Source organism: Pristiophorus japonicus, chromosome 16 (genome assembly GCF_044704955.1).
Source record: "Pristiophorus japonicus isolate sPriJap1 chromosome 16, sPriJap1.hap1, whole genome shotgun sequence".
NCBI lineage: Eukaryota > Metazoa > Chordata > Chondrichthyes > Pristiophoridae > Pristiophorus > Pristiophorus japonicus.
The window spans coordinates 5,627,818-5,651,919 of NC_091992.1; the positions used below are offsets into that span (position 1 = coordinate 5,627,818).

The 24,102-nt window shown below is 46.7% G+C and overlaps 1 protein-coding gene across 2 annotated transcripts in view; it reads left to right on the top strand.

Annotated features, from left to right (window-relative positions):
- bcas3 (BCAS3 microtubule associated cell migration factor) overlaps positions 1–24,102 on the top strand; it is a 936,691-nt gene that overhangs the window by 167,151 nt on the left and 745,438 nt on the right. For both annotated transcript variants that reach the window (XM_070856931.1, XM_070856932.1), the window contains exon 8: positions 7,592–7,693. In XM_070856931.1, the coding sequence (XP_070713032.1) occupies positions 7,592–7,693 (102 nt within the window). The remainder of the gene's footprint in view (positions 1–7,591; positions 7,694–24,102) is intronic.

The window sequence follows — 24,102 nt, forward strand, 5'->3', positions numbered from 1 at the left end:
CAGAATTTGAGGAGCAGCCTCTTCAAATATTGGAAGTGGGGCTGCAACCTCGCACATTCAATATATACATGGAACACGGACTCCTGTAGACCGGAGAAATTACAGGCGGCCTGGGAGCCCATAAACCGACTTAAAAACTTATTGCATGGGACTGCTCCATGCAACACCCTCCAGGCCAAGTCCCCAATATCAACAGCTCTACAACTCTTTTGATAGGACAAAATTAAACATTTAAGTCAAGTGCCCCCCGATCTGGGGGACACTCTAAACTCTTTTCACGTGCCCTTTTTTTTTGTGATTTTTGTGGGTTTGTTGGGGGGTTTTTTGGGCAGTAAAACCAGAGATATATATATACACAAGTGCTCCCTATAAAAGGGGAATGGGACACTAAAACCCGGCAATTAAAACAAATTAAACTTTAAAACATATAAAATCAAATTAAAATTTGGTTGCCCGGGGTGATAATGCATTCCAGTCCCTCCGGCGCCCACCTCTCGCGGAAGGCCGCGAGCGTACCAGTGGACACCGCGTGCTCCATCTCCAAGGACACCCTGGCGCGGATGTAACCACGGAAGAGAGGCAGGCAGTCAGGCTGAACGACCCCCTCGACCGCCCGCTGCCTGGACCGGCTGATGGCACCCTTGGCTGTGCCCAGGAGCAGTCCTACGAGAAGGCCCTTGGACCTACCCGCTCCCCTCCGCACAGGGTGCCCAAAGATCAGGAGTGTGGGACTGAAGTGCAGCCAGAAATTGAGGAGCAGCCCCTTTAAATAATGGAACAGGGGCTGCAACCTCGTACATCCAATAAAAACATGAAACACGGACTCCTCCAGACCGCAGAAATTGCAGGCGACCTGGGAGCCCGTGAACCGGCTTAAAAATTTATTGCATGGGACTGCTCCGTGCAACACCCTACAGGCCAAGTCCCCAATATCAACAGCTCTACAAACCTGTGAGCACACCCACGGGTGCATACATTGCAACAGGGGTGCAATTTCTCAAGTACACACTGGGGATAAAATGTATAGAATCATAGATCATCGAAATTTGCAGCACAGAAGGAGGCCATTTGACCCATTGTGTCTATCCCGGCCCAAAAAGAGCTTTCCAGCCTAATCCTACTTTCCAGCTCTTGGTCCGTAGCCCTGTACGTTACGGCACTTAGATATAGCAGACAGATTATAGTTCTTTGGAATGTGTTATAAATCATTAAAATGGGAGGATTCAGATAATGCCATGATGCATAATTAGTTGTGGTATGATAATTAATTTGAGTGTTACAGCCTCAAAGTACATTTCTTTGTGTATCTTATTCTTTAGAACACAGAGATTTTTTTTTTAATTAACAAAATTAGGATGCAGGCACATGTCGAGTTGGGAGAGGAATGAGACTGCAATGGTCTGCGGTTCCAACTAAAATGACTGTGGTACATCATGGTGCAGCTGAAGTTGTTTTTCACAATTAGATACCAGGCAGCGCCATAAATTGTATGCATCATGATGAAATATTATGACATCCTTGTGGACAGATCCATAAGTTAGTCATAAGGCAGTCAACCGCTCCAGATGGTTCTGGATCCATTGGCGGAATCATTTTTTTTTATTACCATCGCATAAATAATTGAAAAGGAGCAGAGAATTATTTATATTTTGTTCATGGTTAAACTCTCTCTTTATTTTTTTCCCGTCCGATCACATGCTAGCTGGGGCCAAGAGGGAAGCTGATAGTCTGCCATTGGGCATCTACCATTGCTGTTTTGAGCTGGCTACTAGAAGGGCAAGACTGGTTCCAATTTTGCTTTCTGTGTTGGCAGCTCTGACCTTGCCTCCACCCAGTGAGATCTGGAATTATGAGATGTGAGAAAATCAAATCTGTACCTTACCTATAGTGGCATCGTACTGCTCAACAGAACTTTTAGTTTTCAATATTAACGAATGGATTTCGTATCACCTTGCTCATCGTATTATGAGGACAGGAATGTTATACCATCTCACGCACGGTATATCATTCTGCTGATGAGGTAGAGCTGTGCATAACCTTAAGTTTCTGTAAATAGTTACGTCCTGAGGCCTGTTAGAGGCTGATTGCTGCTGGTGGGGAGGTTCTGTAGGTTGGCAGCTGGTGAATTCTCAGCTACTCCTCAAGGTCGAAAGAAACCAGCGAATGACTTGGTGTCTTTTTTTCATACTTTAAAGAAAATGTGCTACAGAGATTTACATGTGGGATACCGAGTTACCCTTGAGTATAGAAGGCTGAGGGATGATCTGCTCAAGGTGTTTAAAACATTAAAAGGATTTGATAGGCTAGATACAGAGGGCCCAGGTTTCGGATATTCCGTAGAACGGCGCACCTCCAAGAGGCCCGCCTGTTTTGTAGAATTAAAAGCGCACCTAAAACTTAGCTCGCAATTCTCGGTGTTCAGCAGGCCTGTTTAGCAGTCGGCGCAGCACAGCACAAGCATCTGGGTGCGGAGCTACAGCCCTGCACCAAAAAGAGTGCCAGCAGCTGCGCGTGTGCGCAGTAGCTCCTGGCCCTCCCAGCGCGTCCTGTCTTCGGGCGACCCTATCCTTGGCCGAAGGGACGTTGCGATGTTCGCCGCCCATATCCCGGGCCGAGTGGCCTGCCTGCCCCACAGTCCCTCGCCTCTGCCCTTACCTGGAGGCCTCCTCACCGGCCCGCCCGAACACCAGCTCTGCGATGGGGCAGCCCGACCAGCAGCTCTTCGGCAGGTCCCACCCGCCCGAACTCCTCCCCAGTGGCAGGCCTCACCCGAACACCACCTCGGCAGCGGGGCCCGCCTACCCACCTCCCTGGTGACAGGCCCCGCCCGAACTCCTCCCCAGTGGCAGGCCTCACCCGAACACCACCTCGGCAGCGGGGGCCCGTCTACCCACCTCCCTGGTGACAGGCCCCGCCCGAACTCCTCCCCAGTGGCAGGCCTCACCCGAACACCACCTCGGCAGCGGGGCCCGCCTACCCACCTCCCTGGTGACAGGCCCCGCCCGAACTCCTCCCCAGTGGCAGGCCTCACCCGAACACCTCCTCGGCGGCGGGCCACGCCTGACCACCACCTCGGTGGCGGGGCCCGCCCAAACTCCTCCCCGGTGGCAGACCCCGCCCGAACACTTCCTCGGCAGCGGGGCGCACCCGACCAGTTCTTCGGCAGGCAGGGCTGCTTGTGCTGTTGGAGGGCTCCCGCTGCTCCCGAATGGATAGGTGCTGCAGTAGGTGAGTAGAAACTTTAAAATTTTTTAGTTATTGATTTATTGATTTTTTTTGATTGATTGATTTATTTATCATTTATTATTGATGATGGCTCTTTATTGGTAAAAGTGAAGTGTTTAATGCTTTGGAAAATCCCCTAACTTCCCTTCTCCCCCACCCCCCTATTTCTTGCTACCTGCGCCTAATTTCTAAAGTGTACGCAAGCTTTTTCTGAGTGTACAAAAGTCGACACTTACTCCGTTCTAAGTTAGTTTGGAGTAACTTTTCGCTTTTGGAAAAAAAACTGAACTAAAATGAAACTAAACTAACTCATGAGAACTGGAGCAAACTAAATGCCGAGAATTGCGATTTCTAAGATACTCCAAACTAAACTAGTTGCTCCAAAAAAATAGGAGCAACTCCAGCCGAAACTTGGGTCCCCTATCCTGCAGATTCTCCGGCTCCCTGCAGGTCCTTTGCAGTTCCGTGCAGCGCAGCACGAGCTGTGGGGGGCGGAGCCAGGTCCCTGCACTGAAATCAGTGCCGGACCTCTGCACAGGCGCGCTATAGTGGGCGCGCATGTGCAGTAGCTCCAGGCACCCAAAACTGTGTGGGAGGGGCCCGAAGCACACAGCCCCTAGCCCTGTCCGAATGGCCTCACTGGGGCTGCGAGGATCAGGCTGCACCTCCCTCGTCCAGCTCCAGCTGGTTCTCTCGACGCCCCCCCCCAGCTCCCGCTCCGACGACCACCCAGCTCCTGTTCCGACGACCCCCACAGCTCCTGCTCCGCTCTCCCCCGCGCTCCGACGACTCCCCCCGCGCTCCGACGACTCCCCCCGCGCTCCAGCGACCCCCCCCTCCAAGCTCCCGCTTCCCTTGGCCACCTACCTTTAATTCCTTTGGCGGAGCCCGCCCGCCCGGCATCTTGCTGTGTGCGGGCCCCGCCTGAAGTCTTGGGCCCGGCTTCTTCACGTCAGCCGGGCCCGTTCAGCCTCCTCCCTCTCCTTGCCCCCTCCCTCCTTCTCCTCCCTCCCTCCCTCTCCTCCCCCCCTCCCTCCCTCTCCTCTCCTCCCCCCCTCCCTCCCTCCCTCTCCACTCCTCCCCCCCTCCCTCCCTCTCCTCCCCTCCCCCTCTCCTCTCCCTCTCCTCCTCTCCCCCCCCCCCCCCCACTCCCTCGCTGTCAGAAACGCAGACACTGACGGACAGAGAAAATGACACTGACAGACAGAGAGTGAGAGACACACAGACAGAGAGAGACACACTGGGTGGGGGGGGGGAGAGGGTGGGCGGTCCCAGCACGCTGTTGGAGGGCTCCCGGTGCTGCAGTCAGTGAGTAAAAATGTTTTTGTTATTAATTTTTTTTGATTGATTTATTGGTTGATTTATTGATGTATTTATCGTTTATTATTAATGATGGCTCTTTATTTGTAAAACTGAAGTGTTTAATGTTTGTAAACTTTCTTTTAAACCCCCCCCCATTCCTTACGCCTGATTTTCTAAGTGTAGGCAAGGTTTTTCTGAGCGTACAAAAACCTACACTTACTCCATTCTAACTTAGTTTGGAGTAAGTTTTCACTGCCTAAACTTTCAAAACGGGCGTAAGTGGCCGGACACGCCCCCTTTTTGAAAAAAAATCTGTTCCAAACTGAAACTGTTCTAACTGACTCGAACTGGAGCAAACTAAATGCCGAGAATTGCAATTTCTAAGATACTCCATTCTAAACCTGTTGCTCCAAAAAAACAGGAGCAACTCAGGCTGAAGCTTGGCTCCTAAGTGTGGCAGAAATCTGGAACACTCTTCCCCCAACAGGTTGTGAATATGGGGACAATTGGAGCTTTCAAGACTGAGTTAGGTAGATTTTTGTTAGTTAAAAGAGTATCAAGGGACAAAGGCAGGTAACTGGAGTAGAGGTACTGATCTAATTGAATGGCGCAGCAGGCTCGAAGGGCTGAATGGCCTCCTCCTGTCCCAAAAATGTTATGGACATGCATTGGATGCAAGACATAGAGATATATTTAGATCTGAAATAAATTGTATAACATTATTTTAATTTGAACTAAGTATAGTTGTCTTTTTTTTCTGACTTCGGTTTTTAATTTGTTGTCTTGTATGCTAATTTGGTTAACAAAATAACAATATTAAGGACTTTTATTGTGTTTACTTTCTCCCTCCCCCTCACTCCACCCATGATATCCAGTAAGTCAGAAATGCACATGAAAATAGTGGATTATTTGGTGCTTACTGATCTACTTTCTTGCAAGAACTGTCCCATAACCCAAACATTAATTTGGTCTGGTTTAAATTTCCGAATTCAAATCGCATTGATAGTTCCCACTTTTCAGCTTTAATTATTTGCACATTTGTGATGAGCACTGACATTTCTGTCTTTTTCAGATGTCTTTGACCATCATCAGAATTTCGTGCACTGAAATAAGAATTTAACATCCTTTCTTCCTTTTTGTGTCCTTCTCATCTTTACCTGTGACTAATTTTCTTATATTTTACACATAATGTTAAATTGACGCATCTTGGATTGGAGAATTGTTAAAAAAATAGATTAAGTCTTTAAAACTATTGAGTGATGTATATTTTTCTCATTTGCCATTTAATTGTTTCCATCTCAGATGTTTGTGCCTGTTTCAAACCCCATGCACTATCTTTTGTGTGTGTGTGTCATTAATATGTCCATTATATTCCATGAATTACCTGCTGTCCACACTAGTTCAACAAAGGGAAGACACATTTTCTCAATGAAATGTGTCCATTTTGAATGAATGTTCACAACCCCACCCACCCCCTTGATTGAAACTTGGGGATATTTGTTGTGGGGAATATTTCTTTCCCTGAACCACATCTGAGCGGATCCAAAATTTGGGACATACATTCCATGACTGAAGTAATTGAGTTGTCATGAGTACTGCAGTGCGAAAAGGTCACTGAATTCAGTGATTGTAGCCTCACCACAGCATTTGTACTGCATAAGCCTCTGAAAGAGGAAGTAGCATTATTTAGTTATTGCATCGTTGTTGTAATATGCAAAGTAACACACCTATATATTATATATAAGATTTAAATACCAAAATAAATTATTCCCTAACTTTTATGCTGAATCACCAAAGGTTTTAGCTATTTTGTCTATCTTGCACTGAAACCTATTCTCGGTGCTTCTTTAGCGATTTCTCCTCGTGGGGAAATCTAGAACTAGGGGTCATATAGTTTCAGAATAAGGGGTCGCCCATTTAAAATGGAGATGAGGAAGAATTTCTTCTCTCAGCGGGTCATGAATCTTTGGAATTCTCTACCCCAGAGAGCTGTGGAGGCTGGGTCATTGAATATATTTAAGGTGGAGATAGACAGATTTCTGAATGATAAGGGAGTGAACGGTTATGGGGAGAGGGTTGGAAAGTGGAGTTGAGGCCAAGATCAGATCAGACATGATCTTATTGAATGGCTGGAGCAGGCTCAAGGGGACAAATGACCTACTCCTGCTCCTATTTCTTATGTTTTCCCCCAGGATTTTAATGTGTTCTGAACTTCATTGACCAGTCGTCAAGTGGTTGGAATAATATAGTCCCAGCCAGAAGGTCTGAGTTCACATCACCATTCACTATGCTTCAGTTGAGTATCTTTGCCAGTTGCCGCAAAGAACGCCCTGACTGGCAGTGGAGGGGAAACTGCTTGGAAAGGGGGTAATGGTGATGGGTTAAGTTGCTGAAGTTTCCTTCCATTAAATGTAGAACACCTGCGGTGTTTCCTCCTGACTGCGCATGTCATGCCACCAGAGGTCGAAACAGAAAGAGGAGGGAGTCTGAAAAGAAAATTGGGTGTTGAGTCTTGTGCCACTGGTACTGTCTTCTTGGTTGCCTGGTGGTGACGGTGCTCAAATGCAAGGAAGTTGCATTTGTCTGATCCAGTTGGTTCATGGTCGAGCGGTGCCCTTCACGCAGTTGTGAATGTGACTTTGCAGTCTCAGCATGTGTTTCCTGGTACACACACGTTGTGTGGGGCAAAGCAGTTCTTATTGCTCAGATCTGCTCACAGATTGGCATTTTTTTACTGGCTTTGAGACAAGTTATGCAAGATTGAAATACTTGGGTAGCTCCATGCAGTAAGTGTAGAAGGGCCAGATCACTTATCCTATTGATCGGGTGATGACAGTTCTTGGTTAGGCAAAGATTGGATGTATTGCAGGAATTAACTGCATTGCCTGGAGTGTTCTTCCTGGTTTCTTTATTTAGATTGCCTTTTTTTTTAAGACTCATGTTTTGAAAACATTTGCAGCGCTGCATCATAAAACTGAAGGTACTTTCAGGCCAGCTAGTTCAGTGCTTCGAACCAGTTCAGCATGTTGCATGTAACTTCATTCATGTTTCTCTCTGTCTCCAGCCCACCATACTGCTGTGTGGATCTGTACTCACTCCGTAATGGCGAAATGGTCAAGTCCATCCAATTCAAAACCCCCATCTACCAACTGCACTGCAACAAAAGGTAGGGAGAGATCAGAAACGCACCGAGATGTAATGAGAAAGAAATGTGTTTTTTTTATTGTTTTTTTTTGGCATTCAAGGTAAACCTTACAAGATGAGAAATATAATGACTATAATAGTATGGCTAAACTGAGGTGATCCAGCTTTTAGCCTGTTTAAATCCATTTTTTCGTAGTTTTCAAAATATTGTATTTGTGTTTTTTTTCTGTTTTAAATTTAACGTAGTTAAAAATGTTAGAGTATGTTTTGGCGGGGTCCATAAATAGCAGAGGGCGCTTTTCATTTACAGTATAAAACTACTGGTAATATCAAAAGCATGGTTTCATCGCTGATGGCTGTGGTTTGAAATATAAACTGCTTGATTTAACTTCTCCGTGAGCAGTAGAGACTGACCTTTGCTTGAACCTTGTGAATTGCCAGTGGCTTCATTGGCCTTGAAATTCGATAGCGCCGCACCTGTTTTTCAGGTGCGGAACAGGGCGCCTACGTATGCATGATGGGCTAGGGCACCCGTGCTCATTATGCACTGGAATTGCCCGCCATATTGCTAAAGGCAGATTGAGGTGTCCAGGGCACATGCCTGAAACAGGCATTAGACCCTTTGCATATGCAGCAGGGGGCCTGACATATGTTTGAGGCCCCCTTTTAAAAAAAAATTGGGCTGCCCTGAATGCCCCCTCTCTCAATTGCCTTCCCGCTCCTAATTACCCCAATCCTGCTGATGGCCTCCCCCTTCCCTGATCGTCTCTCCGGATCGCCTCCCCCCCCCCCCAACCTTTACCAATCGCTATCCCTCTCCCTCCCTTCCGATCGTTTCCACTCCCTCGCCCAGGACCTACCTGAGGCCTGTTGCCAGAGATGCAGCGGCCCAAAATTGACATCCTCTTCACCAGCAGCTGCCTGGGGATGGCCAGCGGGTGTCTGCAGCTCGCTGGACTCATGTAAATGAAGCCCGAGGCCCAATATTGGGTGAGCTTCGGGCCAGCCCATTTCCTTCACTCAGTGGCGGGCTGACGCGAACTAATTGCTAGGACATTCTGGGACATAGCTCTATTTCTGCCTGACGTAAAATTGCAAGGGTGGAAATGGAAATGGAGGGTTGATGGGGGGGGCGGAGAAAGGGTGTCATTGGGAGTCCAGTATAGCACAGTTGTTTCAAAACTTTCAGAACAATGCTTTACTGATTTGAATTTATTTAAAATGGCTAAATTGCTGCCACAATTGCATCAAAAAGGTCCCTGGTTGGGTTCTTGATCTGACATGTGTTAGCTGATCTCAGATGGTGACACATGGCCCCGAATTTAACACCAGGTGGACTCCCCGCTCAGGCCTGAGTTAAAATGACAGTCGGGTTTCAATGATGTTATTGGGCCGCAGCTTGCATATGTAAAGAAGGACCCTGCTGGCTCTGGCCGCGCGTCCTTGCTGCCGGCTCAGGAGAGCAGGTTAAAATTGCAGATGTTGCTTTCGGACAGACAAGAGCCAGGGCGTTACTAACTGCTCACCTACCAGGTTTCTGCCGAGCAAGTAGGGTTAAAATCGCCCGTGAGGATTACAGCTGGTCTCAGTACACCCAAGCTTGGGAGGGGATAAATTCATCATCGCCCCTGCTTCTGATCTCTGTTCAGTGACACCTGCTGGAAAGTCTATGTGTACAGATGCCAGTTTCGGATAGGATCAGGTGTGGCTGGGATTCCTCACTCAGCCTGCTGACACAAACTTTTTCGGGGGATACGTGAGGAATGATGGATTGAGTGAAGTACTGGCGATGATAAGCCAACGTGTTACGGAAAGGAGGGGAGAAAATTGGGAATGCGGAATTCAGAAAATGGTGTACATCTGTGGACACATGTACCCATGTTCAGCCCTTGAGACCTTCTCATTGAAAATAGGTTTTGTAACCAGGGTATCTGCAGCTGATCTATCCGTATAGATTTGTAATTCCTCCAAGTTAATTCCCTGATGAAAAAGAAAGACTTGCATTTATATAGTGTCTTTCACGACCACCTCCCAAAGTGCTTTACAGCCAATGATGTACTTTTGAAATGTAGTCACTGTTGTAATGCAGCCAATTTGCACACAACAAACTCCCAATGTGATAATGACCAGATAATCTTTCTTCTTTGTTATTTTGATCGAGGGATAAATATTGGCCAGGATAACTCCCCTGCACTTCTTTGAAAGAGTGCCATGTGATCTTTTACATCCACCTGAGAGGGCAGACAAGGCCTCATCCAAAAGATGTCACCTCTGACAGTGCAGTGCTCCCTCAGCACTGCGCTGGAGTATCAGCCTGGATTTTTGTGCTCAAGTTCCTGGAGTGGGACTTGAACCCACAACCTTCCGACTCAGAGGCGAGTGTGCTGACACTTTGAGGTCGTCACAACTCACTGAAAAACATGCAAATCAAAATCAACAGTAGAAAACAAACGGATATTAAATTTGATAATTTTTCGAACTATTTGAAGGGGAAGAATAATATATGAATATAAGTATATGAAAAGACGTACCAACAAGCCTGCCTCAGTCATAATGCAACCAAGCATCATGATCTTCAGTATACAAAATGTGCTATGATGCCTTAGAGTGTAGTAGTAAGAGGGTCAAAACAATGAACCACGAGAGTTTCTCATCATCATTGGCAGTCCCTCGAAATCGAGGAAGACTTGCTTCAACTCTTAAAAGCGAGTTCTCAGGTGACTGAACAGTCTAATACGGGAATTACAGTCTCTGTCACAGGTGGGACAGACAGTGGTTGAAGGAAAGGGTGGGTGGGGAGTCTGGTTTGCCGCATGCTCCTTCCGCAGCCTGCGCTTGTTTTCTGCATGCTCTCGGCAACGAGACTCGAGGTGCTCAGTGCCCTCCCTGATGCTCTTCCTCCATTTAGTGCAGTCTTTGGTCAGGGACTCCCAGGTGTCGGTGGGGATGTTGCACTTTATCAGGGAGGCTTTGAAGGTGTCCCTGAAACGTTTCCTCTGCCCACCCGAGGCTCGTGTAGAAGTTCCGAGAGTTTCTAAGGGATAATTGAAGGCTTGGGTCAAGAGCTGGGTTTTGATAGGTTACTTTTAAAAGGAGCAAATAGAAGCAGTGAGCAGAATGGGTTTGGGGATGGAGTTCCGGAGCGGGGACTAGGCGCCTGAAAGCTCTGCCACCTGTGGTGGGGCAGGGAGGGTGCAAAGCACAGGAGACCAGAGTCGGAAGACCAAAATGTACGGGAGGGAAAGCAAGTTTGGAGGACTTGCTCGAGTGTTTGTGTATTTTCCAAGACCTGGTTTCACGGCCACATTTCTTTTCTCAACACCTGTCTCCAGTTCCAACTCATTCCACGTGGATTCCAGCTATAAATTTCACCCTGCCAATTTTGGATCAACCGATGATCACTGGCATCTCAGTAATACGCTAAGGGGTTGAAATTGGTTCTGGCTGTTTTTGAGCCGGTGTGACCGCCTGAGTACTGATTTCAGTGCCGGGCGTTAGGTGCCGCCTCAAACTGACAAATTCAGTTTTCACGGCCAAAGATGAGAGCAGCAGCAGCGCTAACAGTGGCATTGCACACTCATCCTTGGGCACCAATGGGGCGGGAGCTCAGGAGGCCGACTCAATTTCTCAACGGAAGGCTGCTGGCATGCGAGCTGCAAAAACAGCCATCGGCGGCATTACCAAGCGAATTTCGGCCTCTAAATTCTTCCAACCGCCTGCCGCTGTATACATGCTCTTTAACTTTGTCTTCAGCATTACTGACTTTATTTCAGAGTTGTCCTGATTCAGTTCCATTTCATCCTTAGTCTCATCTGCCGTTTAAACAAAAGGGTTTTTTTTAGGTTAGTCTCCCTAATTTTAAACGGGTACTGATGATGATGATGATGAGGTAACCTCTCGGAGGCCCTCAACCACATCTAACTCCCAGTTTTGCCTGATGCACAAGTTCACCAATGAAAGATGTGATTTTTCCTTTTACCTTCTTCCATATAACAACAGTGACTATACTCCAAAAGTACTTCATTGGCTGTAAATCACTTTGAGGCGTCCGGTGGTCGTGAAAGGCACTATATATGTTTCTATATAAATCCAAGTCTTTCTTTTTCTTCCCTTCTCTCCTGAGGGAGCCAGCAGCTGCTGGTTGTTTGTCTCTCCTCTCCCCTCCCAGTGGAAGAGATTATGTGAAGATAGTTTATTGGAAAGGGAGGAATATTAGAGAACAAGATACAAACAAAACACAGTCAACAAGTCACAGATAACAGATATGTGAATTGGCGACGTAGCAGAGAACAGCTGCGAAACTCAGTCCAAGTCTAAAGGGGATAAGTGATAAGAAAAATTAGAGCTATTTATTCTACAATCCAGAAAGAAAAATGTAAGGGGCACCTCGCTGTGGCATATAAAATATTAAATGGTAGAGACAAGGGGGGGGAATTTTAAGCCCACAAAATGAGTAGGATTAGGTTGGGTGGGACTCCAACTCACTCACTTCCGGTTTTAATGGAACAGGGTGGGAGTGGGAGGCCTCGTGGAGGGATTAGAGGCCTCCTGGGGTGGAGGGGAGGGACTCCGATCATGGGGCGTGGGTTAGGCTGGATCCAGAGGTAAATGTAAAGGCAGTTACATAGAAGCATAGAAAATAGGTGCAGGAGTAGGCCATTCGACCCTTCGAGCCTGCACCACCGTTCAATATAATCATGGTTGATCATGCAACTTCAGTACCCCATTCCTGCTTTCTCTCCATACCCCTTGATCCCTTTAGCCGTAAGGGCCACATCTAACTCCCTTTTGAATATATCTAACAAACTAGCTTCAACAACTTTCTGTGGTCGAGAATTCCACAGGTTCACAATTCTCTGAGTGAAGAAGTTTTTCCTCATCTCTGTCCCAAATGGCTTACCCCTTACCCTTAGACTTTGACCCCTGGTTCTGGACTTCCCCAACATTGGGAACATTCTTCCTATATCTAATCTGTCCAAACCCGTCAGAATTTTATATGTTTCTATGAGATCCCCACTCATTCTTCTGAATTCTAGTGAATATAAGTCGAGTCGATCCAGTCTTTCTTCATATGTCAGTCCTGCCATCCCGGGAATCAGTCTGGTGAACCTTCGCTGCACTCCCTCAATAGCAAGAATGTCCTTCCTCAGATTAGGAGACCAAAACTGAACACAATATTCAAGGTGTGGCCTCACCAAGGCCCTGTATGGCTGCAGTAAGATCTCCCTGCTCCTATACTCAAATCCTCTCGCTATGAAGGCCAACATGCCATTTGCCTTCTGGATCCAGCAGCCCTCGCCTTACTTCAACAAGCAAGTGTCACAAGGCCTGCAAAACCTGACCAGCTAAAGTTAAATTCAAAATGGAGGTTAAATCTAATATAAATATTTAAATGGAAAGCCCACCTCCAGGGAGCAGGTAGGCAACCTGACCCTCGTCCCGCCTCCATTAACACCAGAAGTGGGAGGGTTAGATGCGGGTTCTGGTCAGGATTCACATTTTTCACACTTTTAACTTCCCACACGACCCCAAATCACCCTCCCCCCACCCCATTATATCTCTGGACGATGTTGCTAAGGAGCAGCATGTAGATGAGAAAGTCACGGATAGATCCTTGGAAGGCTCCGGACTCCCGACTTAATGTTACGGGGGTGGGAAGATTAGCCATTGCCAGAGATGCTCTGATCGTGATCGAATATGTAAGAGTGGAACCAATCGAGGGCAGACCCGCTAAAGCTGGACAACAAAGGAGAGGCGTTGGAGGAGGAGGAGGAGGGCATGGTCAACCATGTGAAAGATTGCCGAGAGACTGAGAAGGATGAGGAGGGATAATGCACCACGGTCATAGTCACAGAGGATGTAATTTGATTAGGGCTGGTTCCGTGCTGTGGCAGGGGCGGAAACACGATTGGAAAGATTCGACGTGGAGTTGTGGGAAAGATGGGCATGGATTTGGGAGGCGACAACACATTCCAGGAGTTTGGAGATGGGGGACAGAGAATTCTTGGGTGGGTTTTTTGAGGAAGGGGGTGATGGTGGCAGCTTTGACATGGAACGGAACAGTACCAGAGGGCAGAGAAACATTCACAATGGGAGCCAGAAAGAGAGTTAGGTGGTCAGTGTTGCGAATGATGTCAGGGGAGCAGGAAATGAGTCTTCACCAGATAGGTTAATGTTTCAGCTGTGAGACTTGCCGATTTCTTGACCTTTTTCTCTTGCCAATCGTTATCAACCTGCTGCACACGGCCAACATTATTATAAAATTAAAATAAATAGATGTTGGATTAAAGAAAAATAATGCTTCATCTTTCCAATTAATTTTCTTTTAAATATTGGAGAATAGTGAATAATGTAAAATCCAACCTGGATTGATTTTGCAAGTGGCCGGTTACAAGGTGAGGTTTTTAGGTTTCTAGCTGGATTTTGCCACCTACTTATCTCCTCAGCTACAGAGAGAAGAGCTGGATAAAGGTTCAACTTTTATTCAAATCTTGAGTAAGATTAGCTGAAATCTTCAGTGGAACTATCTTGGTGGAGTCACGTAATCCAGAAGAGTTTGTGGAATTAGAAGTGGTACCCAGAGGGTATGTTTAACATGACCTGAGATTCAGATACAACAAACCAGGAGCCAGGTACATGACTTTTAATGGCTAATTTCAAAGAAATGAGGGAATAATTAATGCAAATAGGTTAAAGGAGGATACTCAGTACTCAGTCGGTGGGAAAAATGGAACACCATTAAAGGAATAATGGTGAATTTGCAGGATAAATACATACCTTGGTTCAGTAACCTCAGACTAAACAAGCAAGGCCCTAAATGAATTAACAAACAAGTTAAGGAGGAAAAATTACTCCTACAAACCCTGCAGGGAGAAAGGGGAAGGGGGTCCACTGGGATGCATGTACGAACACGCAGAAGCATGTCAAGAGATTAAGCAGTGAGGCAAAGAGAGACCTATCGGCAGAGGCAAAACAGAACATTAAAAATTTCTTTCAGTACTACAATCGCAAGAGATCAGTCGGAGATTAGGTGAGAACCTTAAAAGGTAGAAAACCGAGGGCTTGAAACTGAGGATGAGCATGAACTATAAATATTCAGAGTGATTACTTCCTCCGCGTATTCACAAGGGAAAACATGAACTCATGCCCTCCCTAAAAAAGCGTACTAAAGCAAAATCCATGACTTAAATATAAATGAGATTGAAGTCGTAGACAAGCTGAAAGGACTCAAAACAAATAAACACCAGGAGAAATGGGATTTATCCCGGACTGCTGAGAGACTGAGGAGTGGATTTGTGAGACATTTTGAGAGAGTATTATGAGAGAGTCAGTGGACAGTAGATAGAATGTTCTGGTAGAATAGAAACAAGCAAATGTTCCCATGTTCAAAAATTTCACATTTTACAAAAGTAGGAAGGAAAAATGGGAGACACACCTTCTGCACGAATGGTGTTGAAATAGCCGAGGGTGAATTTGAAAGAGAACTAGATTTCTGAGTAACCTTGACAGTCAACATGTCCAACCAATGTAGAGCAGCCATTACCAGAACTAACAGAATGATCACTCAGCAGTTGATCTATGTAGCCAAAACAGTAGAGTAAGTCAGAGGAGAACATGATCAACAGGAACAACTTTCAGCAACATACCAACGTAACTTATTTTTGCTTTTGCACTGTGCGCTATGTCAACTCAGCTCTTCATGCTCGTGTCTTATTTAACACACTGTTTTTCCCTCCCATTTATAGTTCCTTTTCTCCAATTCTGAAAGAGCTAAAAGCTGCTAAAGGTTCAGTTCCATAGGTGGTGACAGTCTTTCGTACCTTGTTCATTCTTCATGTGTTAGTCAAGTTAATGAATGTTGGCAGGCTATTTCTCCCATAGGGAAATCGCTACGGAGCCAGACCTTGTCTACACCCATCGCCTACGCTTACAACAGTTCAACACACTGTTTAAACAATCCCTTGATTTAGACTGGGAACAAAGGGTCGATGACTGTGAATCATCACCATTTTCATTTTTTTTAAGATGTTAAGGAACTCCTTTTTTTAAAAAATCATGTCAGTTTAAGCTCACAGAAAGAACATAGCTTTAAACTTTTTCCACCACTTGGTGTCACTAAAACTATGTTCTTTTCCACCTTGTGTTGCCAAACCACAATTCCCATATTTAATGGAACGTAAGGCTTTCTTTTTTTGTGCCTGAGCAGCACAAAGCGTAACATTTACAGACTTAGCCGCGGAATTCAGAATTGCCACTCGAGCCAAACACTTTGTGCGGTTCTCTGTTCACACAGGGTAAATCAACAAGCATTTGCAGTTTGAAAGTTTCACAAAAACAAAAGAGACAGACGAACGGTCTCCAGGTGGAGTTCTGAGAGTTTAGAATGAAAAGGGGGTAGGGTGGGGGAGAGGGGGAGGGGGGGGGCAGGTATAGTTCAGGTGGAATTATTTTTTCCCTCGGATAGTGGGTAAGCGATACAGATCCCAAAAGGGATGCTCTTGTGAGTTCAAAGTTCACAAGATAAAAATGGATGAGCAAAGGCCATTTAGCCCAAATTGGTCCATCCATCCAGAATAACCAACAGTTTCCCCAGTTGAGCAACGCTTAAATGACTCACGTTTAAGCTTCTACTATACTGCATGACCAAGTGATGATCACCCTGTGTGAAGAACTGCTTGCTATCAGTCCTAAACCTGTCTTCCATGTCCAACTGATGTAATGGTCCGGGTTTACCTTTTGTATATTGTTTAATATCATATGTCATCGAGCTACAGTACGCGGACGATGCCTGCGTCTGCGTACATACAGAGGTTGCACAGGACATAATCGACGTATTTACTGAGGCGTATGAAAGCATGGGCCTTACGCTAAACATTCGTAAGACAAAGATCCTCCACCAGCCTGTCCTCACTGCCCCCCCCCCCCCCCCAATGATCAAGATCCATGGCGCGGCCCTTGAAACCATGGACCACTTCCCATTGCTCAGGAGCCTCCTATCAACAAGAGCAGGCATCAACGACGAGACCCAACATCACCTCCAGTGCGCCAGTGCAGCCTTCGGTCACCTGAGGAAAAGAGTGTTTGAAGATCAGGCCCTCAAAACTGCCACCAAGCTCATGCCATGGTCTACAGGGCTGTAGTAATACTTGCCCTCCTGTATGGCTCAGAGACATGGACCATGTACAGTAGACATCTCAAGTTGCTGGAGAAATATCACCAACGATGTCTCCGCAAGATCCTACAAATCCCCTGGGAGGACAGGTGCACCAACATCAGCATCCTCATTCAGGCTAACATCCCCAGCATTGAAGCAGTGACCACACTCGATCAGCTCCGCTGGGCAGGTCATATAGTCCGCATGCCAGACACGAGACTCCCAAAGCAAGTGCTCTACGCGGAGCTCCTTCACAGCAAACGAGCCAAATGTGGGCAGCGGAAACGCTACAAGGACACCTCAAAGCCTCCCTGATAAAGTACAACATCCCCACTGACGCCTGGGAGTCCCTGGCCCAAGACCGCCCTAAGTGGAGGAAGTGCATCCGAGAGGACGCTGAGCACCACGAGTCTCAACGCCGAGAGCATGCAGAAATCAAGCGCAGACAGCGGAAAGAGCGTGCGGCAAACCAGTCCCACCCACCCCTTCCCTCAATGACTCTCTGTCCCACCTGTGACAGAGTCTGTTGCTCTCTTATTGGACTGTTCAGCCACCAAAGAACTCAATTCAGGAGTGGAAGCAAGTCTTCCTCGATTCCGAGGGACTGCCTATGATGATGATAATTACATCTATGTAAATGTTGCCTGTCGATGATCCCTTTGACCCCATGATTGTTGCTGTGCTGTCCCACAGCCTCTTCGACATGACATCGTGGATGAGTTGAAAACTTCTGCCAGCTAAACATTGGCAAGGCTGAAGCCATCTTGTTTGGTTCTCAGAAGAAACGCCAGACCCTGATTCCATCCTCTTTCCCAGCTGCTTGCTCAGGCTACACCTTACGGTGCACGGCTGCAGTCTCCAGTCTGATTCCGAGTCTCTCAGTCTCCTGTTTCATCTTGAATCAAGCCTGTATAGACCTCCAAAATGTCAGCTTTCTCGGAATTCCTCATCCACACCTCCGTAACCTCCAGGCTTGATTTTTTGAAAGCTCTCCACACAGGCTTCTCATCTCCACCCTCCAACTTATCCAGATATATACCCACATCCAATCCTGTACAAAGTCCTGCTCATCTATCACCTCCACCCTCACAGCTCTCCACTAGCACCCAATTCTCCATTTCATTGATTTCAAAATTATCGTCCTCGTTTCTGAATCATTTGGACTTGCTCCATCCAACCTCTGCAATTTTCTCCAACCCTCTGTCCCAGCTGGCACCCTCTGTTCTTCTGAGTCTGAACTGCTATGGAAGGCATGCTACTTGGCACACAGTGTCAGCCATGGCTCAGTGGGTACTCTCACTCCTGAGTCAGAAGGTTGAGGGTTCAAGTCCCACTTCAGAGACTTGTGCACATAATCTAGGCTGACACACGAGTGCAGTGCTGAGAGAGTGCTGCACTGTCTCAGAGGTGTCAACTTTCAGATGAGGTATTAAACCGAGGCCCCGTCTGCTCACTCAGGTGGACATAAAAGATCCCATAGCACTATTCGAAGAAAAACACGGGAATTCTCCTCGATGTCTCAGCCGACATCACTAAAAACCAGACCCCCAAACAATGAGAGGGAGATAGAAGAGCAAATATGTCGGCAAATTTCTGAGAAGTGCAAAAACTATAGGGCAGTAATAATAGGAGATTTCAACTATCCTAATATTAACTGGGACAAAATTAGTGTGAATGGTACAGATGGTGCAGAATTTCTAAAATGCATTCAAGAGAACTTTTTTTAGCCAGTATGTAGCAAGCCCAACACGGGAGGGGGCGGTTCTGGATTTAGGTTTAGGGAATTAATCTGAGCAGGTGGAGAGCATTTAGGGGCTAGTGACCATAATTCAGTTAGATTTAAGATAGTTATGGAAATGGACAAGGATAGATCAGGAATAAAAGTTCTAAATTGGAGAAAAGCCAACTTTGCTAAGCTGAGAGGTGATTTGGACTGGAAACAGCTACTTGAAGATAAATCAGTGTCAGAGCAGTGGGAGGCAATCAAGGAGCAGATCCGGAGGGTTCAGGCCAAATATGTGCCCTTAAAGAAAAAGAGTGAGACTAACAAATCTAGAGCCCCTTAGATGTCTAGGGACATACAGGGTAGGATAAAGAAAAAAAGCGAAGTTTATGACAGATGCCGAGGGTGAAATACTGCAGAATCTCTAGAGTATAGAAAGTGCAGGGGAGAAATTAAAAAGGATATTAGGAAAGCAAAGAGAGAGCATGAAAAATTATTGGCAAGTAAAATCAAGGAAAACCAAAGATGTTTCATAAATATATTAAGAGCAAGAGGATAACTAAAAAAGGATAGGACCTATTGGAGACCATGAGGGTCATCTGTGTGTGGAGGCAGAAGATGTGGGTCTGGTCCTTAATGAATACTTTGTGTCTGTTTTCACAAAGGAGAGGGGCGATGCAGACATTGCTATCGAGGAGGAGGAGTGTGAAATATTAGCTGAAATAAACATAGTGAGAGAGGGGGTATTAAGGGGTTTAGCAGCTTTGAAAGTGCATAAGTCCCCAGGCCCGGATGAAATATATCCCAGGCTGTTAAGCGAAGCAAAAGAGGAAATAGCTGAGGCTCTGACCATCATTTTCCAGTCCTCTCTGGCTTCAGGTGTGGTGCTTGAGGACTGCTAATGTGGTACCTTTGTTTAAGAGAGATAGGGATAGACCGAGTGCTTACAGGCCAGTCAGTCTAGCCTCAGTGGTGGGAAAATTATTGGAAAAAACCCTGAAGGACAGGATAAAGCCTCACTTAGAAAGATACGGATTAATCAAGGACAGACAGTACGGATTTGTTAAAGGAAGGTAGTGTCTGTCTAACTTGATTGAATTTTTCGAGGAGGTAACCAGGAGGGTCGATGAGGGCAGTGCGTATGATGTAGTGTATATGGATTTTAGCAAAGCTTTTGATAAGGTCCCACATGACAGACTGGTCACAAAAGTAAAAGCCCATGGGATCCAGGGCAAAGTGGCAAGTTGGATCCAAGATTGGCTGAGAGACAGGAAGCAAAGGGTAATGGTTGATGGGTGTTTTTGCGACTGGAAGGATGTTTCCAGTGGGGTTCCACAGGACACAGTACTAGATCCCTTGCTGTTTGTGGTATACATCAATGATCTAGACTTGAATATAGTGGGTATGATTTAAACAGTTTGCAGATGATACTAAAATCGGCTGTGTGGTTGATAATGAAGAAGAAAGCTGCGGACTGCAGGAAGATATCAATCAACTGGTCAGGTGGGCAGAACAGTGGCAAATGGAATTTAATCCAGAGAAGTGTGAGGTAATGTATTTGGGGAGGGCTAACATGGAAAGGGAATACACATTAAATGGTAGAACACTGAGAAGCGTAGAGGAACAAAGGGACCTTGGAGTGCATGTCCACAGATCCCTGGGTAGCAGGCCAGGTAGATAAGGTGGTTAAGAAGGCATACGGAATGCTTGCCTTTATTAGCCGAGGCATAGAATACAAGAGCAGGGAGGTTATGCTTAAACTGTAAAAAAAAACACTGGTTAGGCCACAGCTGAAGTACTGCATGCAGTTCTGGTCACCGTATTACAGGAAGGACATGATTGCACTGGAGAGGGTACAGAGGAGATTTACGAGGATGTGGCCTGGAGTGGAGAATCTTAGCTATGAGGACAGATTGGATAGGCTGAGTTTGTTTTCCTTGGCACAGAAGAGGCTGAGGGGAGACCTGATTGAGGTGTATAAAATTCTGAGGGGCCTGGATATAATGAAAGGTTGAGGGCAAATGGAATATTAAACTAGACCCCCAGTCAATTTGTTTAAGTGCTTGCTGAATTCCTTTGGAGTGGCCTTTTTAAAATTGTAGACTTGGTTATTTGACCTTGTTATATTTAGCTTATTTGGGCTAGAATTTCCAGTGCTTCACCGCCTGGTTTCTTGGCCGTTTTGGGCAAGAACCGGGTCCGCGAAAAATTCCCCAGCTGAGTTATGCCGGCGGTTTCAAAGTACCGCTGGGGAGCAGACCGCCAGCGTGCACTGTCCATAGATCGCCCTGCCGCGATATTTGGTTCAGCAGTGACCCATAGGTAAGCTGGGAAAAAAAACACCCACGAGAGTCAGTGGAGCTGGGTAGTCGGTAAGTAGCCCTGCAAGAAAAAGGTAAGTAATCCATTTTTTTACTAATTATTTTAAAATGCTGTTGTAGTGGTTTAAGTGAAAAGGATCCTGAGAATGGTTTTATGATTTTTTTTTTAATTTTATGTTTTTTGAAAAAATATGTTTTGTGTTTTTCTCCTCCTGGGCCCAACCCGCAGCCTCGGTCTAAATTTTTAGTAAATTTATTAATTCGCTGGGTGGGTTTTTTTTTTCTTGGGGGGGAAATTTTCGCCGGCGCTAATTTTGGGAATCATCACGGCAATCGGGCGCTGGCATATTGGGCCCAAGTTTCGGGCCGCGCCTCGAACGGCGCAGCCCCGACCTGGAAGCCTGTATTTCGCACCACAAAGTGCACCTTAAAAAAAACTTACCTGTTCTCCGGCTCCCTGCAGGCCTTCTGGAGCTGGGCGCGGCGCAGCACAAGCCGTGGGGAGCGGAGCCAGGACCCTGCGCTGAAATCAGTGCCGGGACCTCTGCACAGGCGCGCTACAGTGGCCGCGCATGTGCAGTAGCTCCAGGCGCCCAAAGCTGTGTGGGAGGGGCCCGAAGCACGCAGCCCCTAGCCCTGACCGAATGGCCTCACTGGGGCTGTGTCGATAAGGCTGCCTCCCACGCCCAGCTCCTGCTTCCTCCGGACCGGGACCCGACTGACTTGACTCCCGCCCCGCCCCGCCCCGACCTCCGCTCCCGACCTCTCCTCCCCCGACCGACCGATCCACCCCTCCCCCCCCCCCCCCCCGCCAACCGACCGACCCGCGCTCCCCCCGACCCGCGCTCCCGACCGATCCACCCCGGACCCGACGCTACCTACCTGTTAATCCGGTAAGTCTAAGCTCGAAGTCTTGGGCCCGGCCCATTCAGCCTCCCTCTCCTTTCTTTCTTTCTCTCTCTCTCTCTCTCCCTTCTCTCTCTCTCTCTCCCTTCTCTCTCTCTCTCTTCCCCCCTTCTCCTTCCCCCCCTTCTCTCCTCACCCCTCCCGACCCCTCCTCTCCCCTCCCCCCTCCCTTCCCTCCCTTCCCTCCCCTCCCTCCCTTCTAGACATAGACATAGAAAATAGGTGCAGGAGTAGGCCATTCGGTCCTTCTAGCCTGCACCGCCATTCAATGAGTTCATGGCTGAACATGCAACTTCGGTACCCCATTCCTGCTTTCTCACCATACCCCTTGATCCCCTTAGTAGTAAGGACTACATCTAACTCCTTTTTGAATATATTTAGTGAATTGGCCTCAACAACTTTCTGTGGTAAAGAATTCCACAGGTTCACCACTCTCTGGGTGAAGAAGTTTCTCCTCATCTCAGTCCTAAATGGCTGACCCCTTATCCTTAGACTGTGACCCCTGGTTTTGGACTTCCCCAACATTGGGAACATTCTTCCTGCATCTAACCTGTCTAAACCCGTCAGAATTTTAAACGTTTCTATGAGGTCCCCTCTCATTCTTCTGAACTCCAGTGAATACAAGCCCAGTTGATCCAGTCTTTCTTGATAGGTCAGTCCCGCCATCCTGGGAATCAGTCTGGTGAATCTTCGCTGCACTCCCTCAATAGCAAGAATGTCCTTCCTCAGGTTAGGAGACCAAAACTGTACACAATACTCCAGGTCTGGCCTCACCAATGCCCTGTACAACTGTAGCAACACGTCCCTGTCCCTGTACTCAAATCCTCTCGCTATGAAGGCCAACATGCCATTTGCTTTCTTAACCGCCTGCTGTACCTGCATGTCAACCTTCAATGACTGATGTACCATGACACCCAGGTCTCGTTGCACCTCCCCTTTTCCTAATCTGTCACCATTCAGATAATAGTCTGTCTCTCTGTTTTTACCACCAAAGTGGATAACCTCACATTTATCCACATTATACTTCATCTGCCATGCATTTGCTCACTCACCTAACCTATCCAAGTCGCTCTGCAGCCTCATAGCATCTTCCTCGCAGCTCACACTGCCACCTAACTTAGTGTCATCCGCAAATTTGGAGATACTACATTTAATCCCCTCGTCTAAATCATTAATGTACTGTGTAAACAGCTGGGGCCCCAGCACTTGCGGTACCCCACTAGTCACCGCCTGCCATTCTGAAAAGTACCCATTTACTCCTACTCTTTGCTTCCTGTCTGACAACCAGTTCTCAAACCATGTCAGCACACTACCCCCAATCCCATGTGCTTTAACTTTGCACATTAATCTCTTGTGTGGGACCTTGTCGAAAGCCTTCTGAAAGTCCAAATATACCACATCAACTGGTTCTCCCTTGTCCACTCTACTGGAAACATCCTCAAAAAATTCTAGAAGATTTGTCAAGCATGATTTCCCTTTCACAAATCCATGTTGACTTGGACCTATCATGTCACCTCTTTCCAAATGTGCTGCTATGACATCCTTAATAATTGATTCCATCATCTTACCCACTACCGATGTCAGGCTTACCGGTCTATAATTCCCTGTTTTCTCTCTCCCTCCTTTTTTTAAAAGTGGGGTTACATTGGTTACCCTCCACTCGATAGGAACTGATCCAGAGTCAATGGAATGTTGGAAAATGACTGTCAATACATCCGCTATTTCCAAGGCCACCTCCTTAAGTACTCTGGAATGCAGTCCATCAGGCCCTGGGGATTTATCGGCCTTCAATCCCATTAATTTCCCCAACACAATTTCCTGACTAATAAGGATTTCCCTCAGTTCCTCCTCCTTACTAGACCCTCTGACCCCTTTTATATCCGGAAGGTTGTTTGTGACCTCCTTAGTGAATACCGAACCAAAGTACTTGTTCAATTGGTCCACCATTTCTTTGTTCCCTGTTATGACTTCCCCTGATTCTGACTGCAGGGGACCTACGTTTGTCTTTATTAACCTTTTTCTCTTTACATATCTATAGAAACTTTTGCAATCCGTCTTAATGTTCCCTGCAAGCTTCTTCTCGTACTCCATTTTCCCTGCCCTAATCAAACCCTTTGTCCTCCTCTGCTGAGTTGTAAATTTCTCCCAGTCTCCGGGTTCGTTGCTATTTCTGGCCAATTTGTATGCCACTTCCTTGGCTTTAATACTATCCCTGATTTCCCTTGATAGCCACGGTTGATCCACCTTCCCTTTTTTATTTTTACGCCAGACAGGAATGTACAATTGTTGTAGTTCATCCATGCGGTCTCTAAATGTCTGCCATTGCC